At 41.0% G+C, this 18,285-nt stretch overlaps 1 protein-coding gene across 1 annotated transcript in view; it reads left to right on the top strand.

Annotated features, from left to right (window-relative positions):
- The first annotated feature begins 511 nt into the window (after positions 1–511).
- Positions 512–18,285, top strand: part of TRANK1 (tetratricopeptide repeat and ankyrin repeat containing 1) — a 59,990-nt gene continuing 42,216 nt past the window's right edge. Inside the window, 7 exon segments of the mRNA XM_062497420.1 lie at positions 512–708; positions 10,824–10,958; positions 12,065–12,091; positions 12,093–12,174; positions 13,353–13,500; positions 14,486–14,604; positions 17,678–17,761. Coding sequence (XP_062353404.1) covers positions 512–708; positions 10,824–10,958; positions 12,065–12,091; positions 12,093–12,174; positions 13,353–13,500; positions 14,486–14,604; positions 17,678–17,761 — 792 coding nt within the window.

The raw sequence follows: 18,285 nt of genomic DNA on the forward strand, positions 1-18,285 counted from the left end.
TCGTGAGAAGCCAGAGGGGCAGCACGGCGCTTTAGGACGCGGGGGTGCTCCTGGCGCGGACGAACGCTGGTTTTCCAAGCATCCTAAAGGCCCGGCTACGTAATTTTAAAAATCGCACCCTATACACTTCCCGCTGCGGAGGGAGCCCAGAACCATTCCAGAGCCTCTTCCTGAACGTTCCAGCACGGAGACTGACGCCCGATACCTCCCACCCCCGCCACACTCCCTGCTACGGGTCGGGGGGGGGGGGGCGAGCATCCCCCACGGCCAGGAAGGTATCGTCTCGATTCCCCGAGCGCCGTGGATTTGTTCCCATTCCTCCACTCCCACGGCGACGCAAGCGGCGGGGGCGGGACGCAGGGCGGAGAGTTTAAGGGCCACAAGCGGAGCAGGCCCTGGCGGCGGGGGATGGGTAGTCAGGTAGGTGTGCTCCCTCGGCCACCCCTTTTATCCCCATCGCCCTCCCCGGTAAGGGGAGCACCGCTGTCGGCTGCCTGCAGCTCCGTGCGGGATGCCGGGGTGCGATAGGCGAGCCGCCACGTCGGGAGCTGCCCGCGGCTCCTGCGCTGCTCTATCGATGCTTCGTGCAGCGCGGGGGCCGCCGCGGCCTCTTGGGGATGGCTTCCCATCTCGGTGGAGCTGTTGGAAGCTTCCTGCATATTGGAGCAGATCCGGAGAGGGGACGTGCTGCTCCGATGAGGAGCATGGGTGCGGGATTTGGCGTGTGGGCAGCGGGGGTGGCTCTGCTGGTTGGGAAGGCTGCCATGGAATGTGTGGGGTGGTTGAAGGAAGAGGAGAAGAGTGCATTCTTGCTCCCCTCACGCATCTGGGAGTGTGTATTGGCCTGGCAAGCTTTGCACGTAGGAGCTGGGGGAGATATGATGCTGTGTGCCGATGCTTGAAGAGGGAGAACTCCTTTAGCACAGCCCGGAGCGAAGCATTGTCTTTGGTGGGTTTGGATCCTTTCTCTGAAAAGCAAAACGTTTGTACAAGGTCGTGGAAGTGGTCACTTAACAGTGGTCACTTTTTCAACTGGAAAGGAGTTTGCGCAAAGTGTGCACTGCAGAGGAATAAACGCAGAAGGCTCTCTCTCCAGCTTTTGGGGTTTTTTTAGTGATTTATAGAGAATTAACTTCAGATTTATTGCGAATGGGAAGCCGTTTTGCTTTCCCATGAAAACCTGCCAGAGGGAGTATTTCTTATCAGTGTTTTTTTTACCAACGTGCAATTAAATTTGTCAAGCACTATCTATCTACTGCACAAACTTGAAAACCTTGATGTTAGGGCGGTCTTGCTGTTTTGGTCTTGGGGTGTTTTTCGTTTGCTTTTTCCTCATTCCAGAGTCAATACCCTCTGGTGTGAATTTATACAAAGGAATTATGAAGGCTGTTTGTTGCCGTTTCTCTTACCCAGTCATAGAATCATAAAAAATGCTGAGTTGAAAGAGACTTATCAGGATCATTGAGTCCAAGTCCTGGACCTGCACAGGACACCCACCCTAATAATAACATCATGTGCCTGAAAACATTGTCCAAATGCTTCTTAACTCAGACAGGCTTGGTGCTGTCTTGCCTTGGAGAACCTCTTTCTAATACCCAGTCTAAACCTTCCTTGACTCAGCTTCAGTCCATTTCGTCAAATCCTGTTGCTGTTCACGAGAGTGAAGAGATCTGTGCCTGCCCCTCCTCTTTCCCTCATGAGGAAGTTGCAAAGAGATCTCCCCTCAGTCTCCTTCAGGCTGAACAGACCAAGTCACCTCAGATGCTCTCTGATAGCTTAATGTATTTTTTATTTTGTGGTGCCCACAACTGTATATAGTATTCAAGGTGAGGCCACAGCAGTGCAAAGAAGATCAGGACAATGATGGCAGGAACATTGCCAGGCTGAGCAAATAACTGCAGGAGTGTAAACAACTCTCTCTTGGACTGAGTTAGGTCTTGTATGGCTGAGTTAGGCTAGGGATTTCAAGATTGTTGTTATTTCAAAGAGAAACAAAAATATTAACTTTTCCTGTTGTTGTGAGGTTTTGGTGGTTTTTGTGTTGACACAGTAATGACACTGTGCAAACAGAATATTGAACATGCTTTTGCATAATTTTTTGTATAAAAAATGGGAAATGCAAGTATTTTCTTAATTTACTGGAAATCCTTTGTATGTATAAACAGATGTGTTTCTTGAAAAAGCAACTCCAGCCATGGCTCAACCTGTGTTTTCTTAGGTATGACTTGTTACTGGTAGGTTACAAAGAGGGAAGAATCATTTGCAGCTGAAGGCAAAGAAGCCTATTTTGTTTCCCTTAACAAAACAGGATGTGCTGGGGAGCAAGGCCAGACCTGTTGCTGCTGCAAGCTGTGAAACAGTCTTCAAGGAAAGCTAGTCACATGTGCTTGGCCTGAGTTCAGCTTGCAAGGAAAGGAGGAAGGATGTTCTGAGGTGTCATCCAGTGTTGCCTGGGATAGAGTTAATTTTCTTCCTAGTAGCTGGGTAGGGTGCTGTACTTTGGATTTAGGATGAGAGTAATGTTGATAAAACACTAATGTTTTTATTGTTGCAAAATAGTGCTTATTATCGTAAATCAAGTATTTTTCAGCTTGTCACAGCAGTGGAGAAGCTGGGTGAGGGCACAGAAAGCTGGGGGGGGAATGCAGCTGGGACAGCTAACCCAAACTGAAGGGTTATTCCATACCATAGAATGTCATATCGGTCTGTCATGTTTCTGTTGCCTTGTCGATGGGCGTGAAACTCATTTCCCAGGGTCTTAAGTAGGTACAAAGCTGGTGTCCCAAAGCTGGGGGTGTGTGCACATATCTCTTTTTGTGAAAGGTGTTGTCTTGTTCCTAGTGATGTGCTTCTGATGTCCATTTCCTTGCTATGTCACTTCCTTGCTTAGTACCTTTTAAACCACAAATCCCTGCTCTAAAGATTAGTAACATTTCAGTGTCCACTTCTTGAAGTTTTGCATGGATTTCTGCTTGTCAGCAGGGCTGGCCCAACTTCTGTCTGGGTTTGGGTCCTGTTTCTGTAGTCCTGTTTGGTGGTCATGCATCTGAAGAAAAAGTGAGCTGCCAAGCTGTGTCAGCTGTGAGTTTGGTTGGAGACATCAGGTGGCTGGGCTTTGTTATTAATAACAATTCCTTTCTGACAGTTTGCACAAACAGAAAGCAACATATAGTGGTAATCTGAAAAAGAAGGACCTTGGGAGGTCATTCAGACCAGTTCTGCCTAGAAAAGGGCCCTAGCTCAGAGTCTTGTGTGTGTATTCTGCCTGTACCCCTTGTTTTATTCAGAGCTTGCATGAATCTTCCCTTTTCTGGTTTGTATGTGGCATTTGAGGTGTTAACAGGTCTTTGAGACATCTGTGCTAATTGCACCCTGTGCTGTATTTGCCAAATGTTGATAAGGATGTTTGTCTCACAGACAATGTCTGTGCCCATCATTTTACTACAGAGCACATTTCCAAGGAAAAGTTTGGTATAAAATGAAGAGCAGCCTGAGATGTTCTGTCTCACTCTGTTTCTCTCACCTGAGCCATTTAACATCTTTTGAAAATATTGGCAGAACTTAGAAGTCTCACAGCTGATTTTCAAAATATGGAAATATTGCTTGCCTGCAGACCCAGTTCAGATGAGAATTCATTCTCAATAGTGAGACATGCTTTGTGCTGTCAAGGTGTGCTGATTCAGTGTGGTACTGCATTGGTGAAGCTACATAACAGGAGTCTGAAGTCCCCTAGTATTTGCCTCTGCCTGACAACTTAGGAAGGAAGAGTATCTAGAGAAGCAAAATTCTGCAAGTGGTGTTGATGGTTGCCTGTGTGGAGCTTGTTTACAGGTCTTCAGTTCAGACTGAAACAACCTAATATTCTCTCAATTCACTTGCCTGGGAAATGGTTTTCTTTGTCTTTTTAGAGGCAAACAGCTCCAGAGGTGCATGCTGTCTTTATCTTTGGAGTACTGTGATCTATAGGACACTGGCTGGATCATAGAGCCCAGAAGCAGTAAAGAAACTTCATTTGGTCCAGTTTGTGCTGATTTCAGGACAACATTATGATAAGAAGCTATCACTAGGCTTCTCTGCTTGCCCTAATCTAATCCAAATCTACTGTAGAATCTCTTTCATTGTTTTCCAAGTGCTGCTGGCTTTTACTGGGAGCAAAGGGTCTTTAGCACTTCCAAAGTCCACTTTGGCACTTCCACTTTGGTACAAATCTGGCAAGGTGACTTCTTACAGAATTTTTTTTCATCTTTTGTAGGACTGAGTGAGAATCTTTCTATAGATAAGGCTATCTCTTTCTATCTATCTTAATATATCCCTAATGATAGGGATGTCTGATGACGAGCTGTCTAAATTAGAGGCTCTTCATTTGTGTTGACCAGTTTCTCCAACATGAGCTGACATTTTACAAGGGCTGAATATGAGATCTTCATGTTCACTGTCATGTTCTTCAATATCTCTCTTCATGAGATACTGGCTGAACACTCAATTAAAATACTGTTCACATAGTCACAACTGCTATTATGTCTTTTTTCAGACTTAACAGATCCATGAGGATGTCCATGTCTAAATTTCAACTTCTTTCCTCTCTTCTACATGAGATTTTCAAATGTGTCTGCTTGTAGCCTAGTCAGTTCTAAGCTGTTCATTTTTGTCTCTGCTGTTTCTTTAGGGCCTTCTCTGAAAGTACAGGCGATTTACAGATTTTTTCATTTGATTTTTCATTTTCAGCATGCCATGGAAAACTGAGAAGTGAATTTTCCCCTGATTTTCACTGTCAAGGTCAGGTTTATGCACACTGAAAGGAGACTATTCTCTAAATATGTCTTTGGTGTCTGCTGTTGTTGGGAAAACAGGTAAAACTGGCTATCAGGCAGAGTACTGCCATAGCTGCAGCTACTTACAGCCTTCTTGGCCTGTATTTTTCTTCTTTTATTGGGTCTGCCCTGATGTTCACATATGTCTATATCAGGTCGTTAGGAAAATGTCCTTTGGAAGACCTGAATGCAATGTCCTTTTTCTGGGTGACTGTAGGACTGCCTGCATGGATCATGCTAGTGGTGGGCATGCAGCTGTAGGGGTCCCTCTGGTGCAGCAGAAGGGGTGACATGACAATTCTTTCTTGCTCTTGGAGCCAGCTCTTGGAGCCAGCCATCATGCTCTTGGAGCATCATGCTCTTGGAGCCAGCATGCTTTTGTTGAACGAAAGCTAATGGAACCCTGAGGTTTCCTGTTCAGAAAACATGAATTATTCGAATGCTGATTAAATGTATTTAGCTGTAACTCAGCCACAAGTGTAAATGCGTTGTTGGGGTTTTTCTCTCCCTACCTATTGCCAGTTTGTAATGTCTGCCTTTTGGGTTAATGAGGAAGAAGGAATGATTTGCCTGCTTAATAGGACTGAGGAAGGCACAGTCTTTAGAAGTCAGATTTCCTGAAAATAGGATGATTCTTGTTTGTCACCATTCTTTTAATTCAGATGCAGAGCTCCTAGCATTGCTATACTTCATTTGTTCCTTGCGTTATGGAAATTGGCTGTGCCTGGAGAATAAAAACATTATTCTACCACTGAGTAATGCTATAGAGATGGATCTTAAAGCTTAACTTTCAGGATCGAAAATAATTAAAGACAGGTCTGTCTTTAATGACAGAAGACCTATTATTTTTTCTGTGAATTAAACAGTGTCATGCAATTTCTCTTTTTAAAATGTGTACAACAGATGCAGATAGAAAAACCAATGGCTTGAGTTCACTCTCAGATTTCTACAGCTTTTAGCACTGCGAGATTCAGACGTTCAGAAAGCACATGGGTCTTGAGACCCATAACTGGAGTAAGGAACACAACACTTTTCAATAGTGACAAATGGCTTTTCTGGGCAGTCTCCATTTGTGTTTTCAGAATTATCTTCGAAGTGAGAGGAATCAAAACTTAGTATTGTAACCACTCTAAAGCTGCCCTGCTTCTGACAGCAGTCTGAATGAAGCACTTCAGTGGGACACTGACCAGCCCAGTAACCTAGGAGTTGATGACACATAAAGTAAATGGGAATTTTGACCATTGGCAGGAGTACGGTTTGGAGTAGATTGTTTCTGCTTTAGCTGTATAATAGTTTGTTTTAATTCTGTGAGTAAAAATTAATGTGCTTCATTTTGCTGTCACATTCGTGCTGGTGGTCTCAGGAGTCATAAAAAAAAAGTAAACAGAGATCATGTTGTCCATTTTATTTTGTGTTTGTTTCTGTTTTTTTTCTCTGTGAATGGTAAGGTCTCAACAATGCACTGGGAAGGGTCTCCCAGACCCTAGGGTGTCCCCACACCTTTATGTGTTTCATAGAGTCTATAGTTTAGGAGAAATCCCTGCTTCATGAGGGGAACTGTCTGGGATGGTGTTAAATTTTCTTCATAGCAGCCAGTATGGTGCTTTAAATTTGTGAGCAAAACAATGCTGATATCACAGTAATGGTTTTGCTTTGCTGAGCAGGGTTTGCACGGTGTTGGGGCCTCCCAGTGAATAGGCTTAGGGTGCACAAGAGGTTGGGAGGGGGCATGTTGGGGGTTAGGTTTCTTTTCTTTTGTTCCTTCTTAGCTATAGAATTTTTCCCTTGAGTTGCTGGGAAACGCTGACTGCTGGTACTTATGCGTACTTGAGGAAACAAAGGGTTGGCTGGGCCCAGGTAAGAGAGGGCAGGGGACAGCTGCTAGCTCTCTCGCTCTGCGGATTCGGGGAATGCTCAGAGGCTGCTGTTGCTTGGGGAAAGGAATTCGCCATAACCCAACCCGGAGCGTCCTCTTAGTCTTCTTCGTACTCTTCTTCGTCTTCTTCGTCTGACCTGGGACCTTATTAACATTTTTATTAACCTTATTAACATCCCTAAAAGAGGGAGCTATCACCATCTGCTCGTGTTCCCGGGAATCCTGAGTCCGCCTCTCCCTGCCCTGCTTGGAACCGGCCTTCCGCTTCTTCCGCGCCGTTCTGGGTTTCTCAGCGTAGTAACCCCGCGCTGCCCTGCTCTGCCGGGACATCCCCGCAGTTCCAACCACTGCTGGAAAGTTCTCTGATACATCTCGTCCACCAGCCCGGGATCTTTTGCTCATTCCTTCCATTCCAGCTTAGTGCTCCTCAGAGTCCTGAAGGGGCACTGTTTGTTGTTTTGTTTGCTTTGTTATGCATACTACTAAAGAACTGTTAGTCCTATCCTCACATCTGCCTGAGAGCCACTTAATTTCAAAATTATAATGATTCGGAGGTAGGGGGTTTATATTCTCCAATCCAAGGGAGGGTCCTGCCTTCCGTAGCAGACACCTGTCTTTCAAACCAAGACAGGGCACAACTGCGCAGATGACCCAAACTGACTGAAGGGATAGTACGTGCTGTGTGGCATAATGCTCAGCAATGAAAATGGAGAGGAGGGGACTTAAGAGGATTAGTTAGCATTCCCTGTCTTAGGAGCTGGATGGGCATTATTGCATGTCAGGGAGGTGGTTCATGATTGCCTTTGCATCATCTTTGTTATCTTTATTCTCTTCTTCCAGGTATCTTTTGGTCTCTAAGCAATTCTTATCTTAATGCACATTTTTTTTTGATTTTACTTCTTTTCTCTTTCCCCACTGGGGGTGGGGGGGATGCAAGCACTTAGCTGCCCACTAAGGTTAATCCACAGCACTCATCCCCAGAAAGTCTTTCTATATCCAGTTTTATCCAGATACAGCTGTGGCTTTTACCTGTGCCAGTTAAGCCATATAATAGACAACAGTTTTGTTTCATTCTCCTCACACTCGATAGAGTTTGCATAATAGGCCCTTCGTCCATTGGTTTTGAGTTAAAATTGTTTGTGCTGCAGGAAGATGTTGGGCAATGGCAAGACATACTGTGCTAGTCTGCATGGCAATTCTTTTGGATCATTAACTTGGTAGATGTCAGATTTGCATGTGCAGTGTATCTCGGGTCTACAAACTAGAATATAGTTGCTAAAACCTGCAGCAGACGTCCCAGTTATTTAAATAATCTTCAATTTGAAGTTTGGCTGGGAAACTTCAGTTCTGGAAAAGGATGAGAGCTTTGTGTTCTGGTGAAAATTCCTGCTGCCTGGAAAGGGGAGGGCATGCCATCTTCTGATCTGAAACAGGGAGTTCAGTTCCAAAATTTCTCAGCACTGGACATATTGGAAAGCCCTTTTAAAATGCTCATTGCTGCATCTGCTGTACAGTGGAAAAAACAATCTTTTAAATATCTTCTAAATACCTTTTATTTGTGCTTGTACTTTTAGTATATTCCAAAGAAAAATAAGGTAAAAATACAATACTTGGGAAAAACATCGTACTGAGTAGAAGCATAGCTTTCTTTAAGAAAAAAAAAAACAAAACACCTGACATTAAGCTATAATTTAGAAAATCACCAGTTTGTGTGTATTCCTGCTTGACAAAACTTCTGTGTAGCTGACCTATTTTGGTACTATTCTTGAGAAAATATTTTGTCACACTTTCTTTTGATATAGAACTGAAATCTGAAAGAATACACAAAAGTTGTGGTAGAACCATCTTTTAACACTTGTTTTTTTCCTTTTTTCTGTTGCTTTATTTTTTTCCTTTTTTTCACCTTAATAATGCTCATCCCATGCAGTGTAAAAGAAGTCCTGAATATGTTATGAGTAAACTTGATTGGCTGGCTGGAGAAGTAGTATTTTTAAAGAATATACTATATGCACATTGCTCATAAAGTGATGATTTAATTTGCCTGGAATAAATATAGATTGCCCCTCTAGCATGACTAGTTGTTGTACCTTCCCCAAGGAGATGGGACCTGTTTTTCTTGAGTTTAGTGTTTATCCAGGATTTCATCTGTTCTTGGTGCTTCCCTGGAATTAGTTAGCTAATGGTTTTGATTACAGCCATCATCATGGAGTGTTTATTTGGAGAATGAAGACATAACTTCTGACATGTCATTCCCTGTTTGTCTGAAGCAGTGCAGATCTGAGCTTTATGGTTTCACTTGATTTTTCTGCTGTTGCCTCCTTAGAGTATTGGGTTGCTAATCTGTCTGCTTAGGGTACTTGTGAGCCTGACAAGTGCTTTTTGTGCTTGGATAAATGCAAAGTGCAGTGCAATCCGTAGCGTGTCTCATCATACCTCTGCGCACAAGACAGCACTATGTCAGCCTTGTCATGAGGACTACTATAGAGAAAACACATCAGTAAGGTTTCTTTGCTTTGTCTGCAAATTCATATACTTAAAAATATCTGGTTTGCTCTGTTGTCAAGAGATCTTGCAGATATTTTACTCCTGCTTTCAGCTGGGATAATTTTCTACTCAATAGCTGGTAGTGTTGTGTGTTGGATTTAGCATGAGGATAATGTTGATAATACACTGATATTTTAGTAGCTGCTGGGCCATGTTTGCCCTAAGTCATGGACTTTTCAGCTTATGATGCTGCCCTGTCAGCAGCTTCAGTTTTATTCAGGAAACTGTGAGGGGATACAGCCAGTACAGCTGACCTGGACTTGCCAAATGCATATTCTGTACCATAGAAAGTCATGCATATAAATTAGGAGGGAAAACTGGCCAAGGGCCGCTCCTCAGGAACTGGCTGTGGGCAGTGAGCAATTGCACTGTGCATTGATTGTTTCATATATTCTAAGTTTATTATTAGTAGTATCACTATTAGTATTTTCCCTTCTTTTTCTGTCCTGTGAAACTATCTTTGTCAACACACAAATTTGACTTTATTTCCATAATTCTCTACCCCATCCACTCAGGGAGTGGGGAAGTGAGCTGAGGTCTGTGTCATGTTTAGCTGCCTGCCAGACTAAACCTTGACATTATGTTGGTGGGTTACGAAAGTTGCAGATTTTATGGGTTTTGTTGCAGGACTGTTAATACCTGGATAATAAGTAAATCTGTGCATTCCTATTTGGTGAATTAATCTTACTTAATTGCACTGAGATTTGTGAGATTCACACAGGTTTTTAAAGGTAATGGAAACAGCTTTTAATCATAAAATCAATCTATGAAGAATGATTCTATACAGCACTTTAGCATGGGATATTTCTCTTGTCTGTTTCTTACGTGCTGTTTCTCATGTGCTATTTCTCATACATGTAGCTGGTTTTCCTCTTGCATTTTTTTTCTATCATCTAGCTGCTTGACCATGTGATTAGTTTTGTTTAATGACCCTGAGTTTAGAATTTTAATGATGTAATAGTTTTTCAGTAAATTACAGTTGATGCTAGTTTCAGCCTTTGTTTTCTTTGGCCACATCCTGTATCCATTTTAATAACGGTCTTAAGTCTGATTTGAGGTCCTCAAGCACTGTTTATGTTGCAATATTTTCTTGCAGTAATTAAGTTCTAAGCAGTCCTGTATACATTGGATTGTTGAGTATCTAGACTTATAAATAAAAAGCAAGTAAATGAGCTTTGTGTTTAATTAATTGAAATGTATAGCTTCATGTATTTCTTAAGCATATAAATGCTGTTTGTTTTCTCAGGTATTTCCTCCTGCATTGAGTATGTGCTCACACATTGTGGTAATTTGGGATCTTAATTTAAAAGACACAGTTTAAGACCCGAGGATAAAAATTGAAAACACATGCATACCAGTGGTAGATCTGGTTATCTGAAGTTATTAAAAAAAGTAGATGAAAAGTTGAGGAGGCATCAACAGCAAAGATGAGGCTGTCACCACAGCTCTATTCTACTAGTCCAACTGCAGAAGACAAAGATGATGTGCTCTTTTGTCCTCCTTTTCAAATATGCAAAAACTAAGATGAAAATTTAAGTCAATTTTAGGCAAAAAGAAATGTCTCATGAGTCAGTGTTTTTGCTTTTCCTTAGTGTGGATCCCACTGCATATGCACAGTTGAAGAGGGAAGCTGGGAACCAGGTTTTAAAAAATGGAAATTACTCTTTGACCATCAAAAACTATGATGAAGGTCTACAAATGCTTGGATATTTAATGCAAGGTGTCCTGTAAATATTTTTGAATTATGAGATGTAAACCATAAGATAAGCCTGAAATAAGTAAGTATGTACAGTTACACAGTTAATTCAAAACTCTGTTTTTTGACCTTGATTTTTCTTGCATCTTTTTTCACACTCTTTGGTGTACCAGTTTTATAGTTATTCTGTTCCTTACATATATATGAGAGATTAATTAGTGACTTAAATCTGAATGTTTTTACATAAGCGTCAATTATAAAGTAGTGCAATTAAAGCTCAAATTAATTTTCCATAAACTGCACTGGTTTCTGTTAAATTACTTCCGTTTCTTAGTTGACATGTTGTGGATTAATCCTGCTGAGATTTTGCCATGTCCTGGCCTCCTGTTACACAAATCATCTGATTATCTGTAAAATGATTCATGCAGGTTACTGTGTTATTGTTACTTGATAATTTTCAGTATTCTGAGACTTGTTGAAAATAATTTTTCAGAAGAAGATTCCTTTAGGTATTTCTTTCCAGATGTTAAAGTTCTTTTCATCAGTTAACATAAGTTGATAATGTTATTAATTATTAAATAGTTGAGTATTATATTGACTATTAAATATTAATTACTACTGTATATTAACACTACTGTTAACCTAATTTAACACTGGCCACTCATTTGTTTTAAATGTGGACTTTTCTGTTGTCTTCACCAAGTAGTGATACACTGAAATGCATTGAGGTTGTTTTTTGGTGACCAAAATATGTTTAGTACTCCTTCCATCCCACAGCTTCCATTCATGTGTTTGTTTTCCCCCATTCCTGGCTGCTGGCTTTCACTGAGCCATATGTAGGTGTTTTGAGGTGGACTGAACTTTTGCTAAATCCTCGTACTTCATTAGTCCAGTGGCTTGGCTTTCTGCTTCAGAAGAGACTAGGTTATCACTATGGGTATCACTATGGTATCATTAGATGTCTCTAAGACATTTCATAGCTGATATTCAAATATTTATTATCTTTATTATCTATAACTACATTTTTTACCTCTAATTTTGTCAGGTGGGAGATGTGTAATTTTTTATTTTATGCATATCACTAACTATAAAGTATGATCCTTTTTCAAGTGAATAAACAGTAAACCATATCTTTAGGTGTTCCTGGGACATAGCTGTGTTGTTACGCAACTGCCTTGTACTACCTGGGCAGATGGAAGAATTCAATGGTTTTAGCCCACCAAAGCTTACAGTGGGATATGGAGTATGTTAAGATATTCAGATGCAGATGCTTAAGCTGGCAGGTTTTTGCATGCCTTCCTTTTTTTTTTTCTTTTTTCTTTTTCTGGTTTGTTTTGGTTTTGGTTTTTTTTTTCTTTATTTAATAATGGTGTCATTATCTTCATTTTATTGTGTTTTTGCTTTGGGCCAAGATGAGTAAATATAGCATAAAATTCCAGAATCTGTGTTTGATTCTATACATAAGCATTAGATTCACAGCTGTAATAGTATTTTTAATGAAATTAAGCAGCTCCCTTTTGCACAGGAGATGCTGGTTCTTTCTGGGTCCCAATGAGAGAGGCACCAATGCTTTCAAGATATGTGACTATCAATATCCCAAACAAGGATCATACGCTAGTAAGTCTCCAGCTCCTGAGAGTGGTACTTGGTGATCAAGGTCATATTGTATTTCTAGTGGACAATACGCTACACTTGTCTACTTGGCTTCTGATTAAATACACATTGATTAAGTGCACCTTGACTCAAAGAGCAGTCTGTTAGAAATAAGTAGTATTTATGATATGGAGTCATACACTTGTTTTGGTTTTTATGTGCAATAAACAGTCTTCTGGTCTAACCACTTAAGACTCCCAGAGCCTTTAGTAGAATGATTTTTTATTTAGATACAGTAAAATTGCATTGAAACGCCCATTTAACTTGCACTGTGTTGCAACATACCAGTTATCTGATTTGAACAAATTAACTTCACTGTGACTCTGAGCTGGTATAATCTAATTTAGGGTGAATATAAACCCGTTCAGGTACTGTTGGCTGAAGAATATATGCATTGTGGGAAATACTGCACAATGCAGTGATGTGGAAGCATAAATATATATTCTGGATCTTGTGACACAAAACTTCCAGTCTTATCCAGAGGGGGTTAACATACAGCTGCTGAAAGTATGTCTTTCATTCTGTAGTTATTTTCCAGGCTTTGAATTTCAGGATTTCACTTTTAGCATCTGTGATAATATCAGTAACATATTGTGAATTTCAAGGGATTAGAATAGAATAATTTATTTCACTTTTTTTATCTGTGTATAAGAAATAGTACTACATGTCATAATAATAATATAATGAGAGAATTGACAAAAATTACTCTTTTTTTGGTACTAAATATCTCTGAATATTTTCCCAAAATCTTTTTTCTCCTTTATTTTTTCAGGTTTATTACAGAGCTGGCCACTCATTCATCATGTTATCAAAGTCTTATCAGGTAGTTTCTATGTTCCATAAAGGTCTGGTTCTCCTGAATTCTGCAGATCAATCTCATATTGCTGAGTTTATAGCAGGAATCTGCATAAGTGTTAATGGTAAACTCAGGTTAAGTCCTGAATTTTACTAAGAGCCTTTCAGTAGTGATGATGGCATTTAGTAGGACGTCCTGTGTGAGACAATTCCTTCATTCCTTTAGTGCCTCAGGCCTATTTGAGGATTATGAATATATTAAGGATGTGGTGAACTTGGTCCAGTTTGTATACAGCAGATGCCAGCAATCTCAAAATACTGCTGGGCAGTGAATTGTCTCACAGGAGCATGTCAATTACGGAACAGTTAGAAAAGCTCAAAATTTTAACTTTTAAGATTGTACATTTGGAGCTCTAGATCCCAAAGGCTTTAAGTGGGTTTTGTCCAGACCGCCCTGCTTTTCTTTTAGCCAGGTAGATTTGAAAATAATTAGAAGATAGTTTAAACTTTTTTACAGTGAAGTGTATTTCAGTGTGGAGGACTTCCCCTCAGCTAGTAATGGACAGCAATGAAAAGAGGAAGAGTGGCCTTTCTCTGGCTTTGTATGGGTTTTTTTCAGCAACATCCATTGTCTGACTCCCTGCCTTCTCCTCAGTCTCTCCTCCTCTCTTTGCTTTTTTGTCTGTTTAACATGCTTTATATGATAGGCTTATAGGCATGCCAGGAGATTTCAGCTTGTGCCTCTGCTGCCTTTTCTTGAGCCTGTAGCCCCATGTTAAGGTCCTTGATTAGTTGTTGCAGAATCAGTAGCTGGATGACCCATAAGTAGGAGGAAGAATTGCCATGAGGTTCACAATGGCTTGGGGCTTTTGAGGTGTTTCTTGAGAGCAGGGATTAATTTCCCCCCCTTCTTTAATGAAGTCTGGCCACTGAGAAACAGGGTACTGAATGAGTTGGGTGAGCAGCATTTCTTAAGCCCCCACTGGGTAATTCCCTGAGTATTAACCAGTGCTAAAATTATTGCTGTACAATGAAGTAATTCAGTTGGACACTCCAACCTTTGAAGTGTTGTGTATACTAAATAGTTCTCTCTATTGCTTATTCTTGCAGGTGAATGAATCTTGTCACCAAATTTCCACCCTGCGTATGATTATATTTTCAGTGCATATTTTGATGCACTGATTTGGCAAGCAGTGGTAGAAAGGTTGGCCCAGAAAGGGAAGTGGCGGGTGTGTCACTGTGTTATCACATTGCCATGTCACCTCCCACTGAATGCTGGGTGCTCATGTGTTACCACTTCAGCATAAGCTCATGTTACTTTTAAAAGCCAAAACTGTGAATATGTATTTCTGCCTGGGTCAAATGTCTTGATTTTTAAGACTTGGGAAAATGCTTTTTGTGATAAATGATTTCTGAAACTCATTTTTGAAGGGATATGATGGACTTGAAATCCTGCTGGTCTCTTGCTGCTGTGTGTTTTCTCTCTTCAGTACCACCTAGAGTCACTATTCAATAATATTAAAATTAGAAGGGAAAAATACAAATTTATTGTGGCCCCTTTAACTTTTCCTTCTGTATGACAAGCTGAATATTTGAAACTGTCTGTGAAAGACCAACAATAAAGGAGCATCTCAGTGGAAGTACATGGTTGTTGGACCAAAACAGACAAATTAGAAAAATCAGAAGGGGGATCATCTGAAATTATTGTAGTCCCCTCTCAAGTAACTGTGGAAAAAATTGATCATTGTCACAGTTACACCTGTATAGAGTGTTGGTGGTGAGGTGCTGGCAGTAGGGGTAGGGGGGCACCTGTGAGGAGTGGCCACAGCTGTGTCATTTCCAGCTGGCTCTGGCAGCCCTTTACTAGGGCGTGGCTCAGCCGAGGTGGTGGTGCCTCAGAGAAAGTGTTTTTTAAAAAGGGCCAAACCCTGTCTGGGAGAGTGAGGGGGAAAGAGTGAGAGAAACAGCCCTGTGAGCCCCAGGGGTGCAGCCTGTTGCAGGCAAAATGGAAGCTTCAGTTGAGGTTTATCAGGGAAACTCTCCTGTTGAGTAATAAGGTTCAGACAAGACTCACTTGTTTCCTAAACTACTGTGAGGTGCCCTGAGTGCAGTTGGATCCAATCCTACTCGTGGACATAGTGAATGATTTATGTTTAAAGGATAATATACGTGTAATTGAGCCTTTATATGACTTTATCCCACAGGATTAAGGATGGCAACCTAAATATATCTAGATGAATAAAATAACTTATTTAAACCTATTATAATGATCAGACTAAAATACTTGATCAGAATTATTTACTACATGGTACAGATAGCTATAACAGTTAGTAAATATTATATAATAATATATGTGCTATATAATAGTTGAATAATACTGAAGCATTGGTATTTGTCCTGGTTTTGGTTCACCAATTTGAAACATTTTTGCTTTATCAGGAACTTTGCTGTGTTGTCACTGGTACCATACTGGAAACATTGTTTTTGACATCCTCAGAACTTTTAACTTTGGGATTGATGAGTCAGGCTGGTCCCAGCATTCACCAAGACTATAAGCAATGTGACCCGCCTTTCTCTATCCATCACTTTGCAAATAAGGTAAAGTTCAAGCTGTTTTACTACCACTTAGTGTAGAGTATCTTGCTACACTCTGCTTAGACAGATCAGCTTGTTGAGACACCATGAAGGGGCAGGCTTCTGACAGTAGCCACAGCCTGTGGAGGACCCACACTAGAGCTATGGACTCACTAGAGCCCCACATTCCCCATCCAAGCTCCTACTCTGGGCAGGGATCTTGCACTAGATCAGATTGCTTAAAGGCCAGCTCAGCCTGACCTTCAATACTCTTTAAGGATGGGGCAGCCATCCTCTTAAGAGTTTCGCTGGGCAGCCTTTTCCAGTGCCTCGCCACCTGTAGCATAAAAATTTTTTTCCATATGTCTAATGAGAACATACTCTCAGGTTAAAACTGTTGCCTCTTGTCCTGTCACAAAAGCCTTGTCTTTTTTCTAAGCCCTCTTTTTATATTGACCTTATTGCAATAAGTTTTCCCTAAAACCTTCTTCAGGCTGAATAATCCCAACTTTCTCAGCCTTTCATCATAGAAGAGTTGCTCCATCCTGTTAATGATTTTTGTGGCCCTCCTCTGGCCTCATTCCAACAGGTCCGTGTCTTTTCTGTACTGGGGACCCCAGAGCTCAATGTAACATTCCAGGTTGTTCTCAGCAGAGCAGAGAGGTAGAGTTACCTCCCTTGACCTGCTGACCATGCTACTTTTCATGCAACTCAGGATATTGTTTGTTTTCTGGGCTGCAAGCGCACATAGCTGACTTTTATCCTATTTTTCATCCACCATTATCCCACAGGTCCTTCTTCCTCAGTCTATATTGATATTGGGGATTGCCCTGACCCAGATGAAGGACCTTGCACTTGGCCTTGCTGAACTTCCTGGGGTTCCAGTGGGCCTGCTCCTCATGACTGTCAAAGTCCCTCTGGATATCATCCCTTCTCTTGAGCATTATCAACTGCATCACTCAGCTTGGTGTCATCTGCAAACTTCCTGAGCGATTGAGGGCACCCCAAGATCCCACTGGCAATGTCATTGATGAAGAGAGTGAATGTACTGGTCACAGTACAGGCACCTGAGGGACACCGCTCACTACTAGTTTACACTTGGGCACTAAGCCATTGACTACAGCTCTTTGTATGCAGCCATTCTGCTAATTCCTTATCCATCCAACAGCCATTAATTAAACTGATATATTGCTTCAATTTAGAGCTAAACCTGTTGTAGGGCCCTGTACCCAAGGCCTTACAGAAGTCCAGGTAGATGGCATTCATGGTCCTTCCTTTGTCTTCTGGTAAAGCTAGGTGGATTTTCAAGGATCAAGGCAAAGTTTTTTAGAGAAACTGATAAAACAGAAGAAAGCAGAAGAATATACAGTATTCATTTCTTGCTTTCTGCTGGGGATGTTGATGTTAGCTGGGCAGTCTTGTTCCCAATGTAAAGGTCCATTCCTAAAAAAAGGGTTACTTCCAAGTATCTGAGAATCTTTTAGGGCCTAACCTTTTTAGCATGGTTTTTATTCTGAGGAAACTTTCAAAGCTTGTAGCTTCCTACACTCCACTGTATATTACATTAATTAAGTTGAAAATTAGAAATGAAGATTCAGTTGTGATATTACAAAAAGGTCTGAAATACCGTTAGCTTGTTTTGGCTTTCTGACAAGACCTGATGAGGCAGTGAAAAATGAAGTTTTAAATGTGCTTATAAGAGCATTAATGTTTGGGGTATTTTTGCAGGCTTGTCTGTTGTTGTTGTCTGAGAAGCAAGAGTTGCCCTGTGATCTCAGAGTTTACCAGGTATCTCTGAAGAATCTCTTTGAGGTAAGTTCATGATTTTATTTTTGAATCTATTTCTTTTCTTCCTGACAACTTTAGTAAGAGATTTTTCATCTCAAACCAAGAAAGATAAAATGAAAAATAATACATGGACATTATAAGATTATACTTTATCATCTATTTATTTGAAAATTTAACTTCATGTTATGTAATGTTTCTGTATGAAATTCAGTATTTCTAAGGTATATTAGTATTATGAAGGTGTAGTTGGACACTGTCTGTGAGCCAGGAGCTGCTGGGAGTTCACCAGCACTGTAGCTCAGGAGCAGCCAATTTCCATAGTAGTGACATACCAGCTTTCAAAAGGCATCTTGAAATGTTTGTGAGAAATTGAAAAATTCCATTGGGCTTTACCATAGAGTCCTAGAATGATTCAGGTTGGAAGAGATGTTAAAGATTGTCTAGTTCCACCCCCTGCCATGGTGTTGGGGGTTGCTTGTCTCCCTTTTCCCTCTGTGGAATTTTCCCCATTGTCATGCTAAGATACCTGTTGACTGGGCCCTGGTGAC

Source organism: Cinclus cinclus, chromosome 1 (assembly GCF_963662255.1).
Source record: "Cinclus cinclus chromosome 1, bCinCin1.1, whole genome shotgun sequence".
Taxonomy (NCBI): domain Eukaryota; kingdom Metazoa; phylum Chordata; class Aves; order Passeriformes; family Cinclidae; genus Cinclus; species Cinclus cinclus.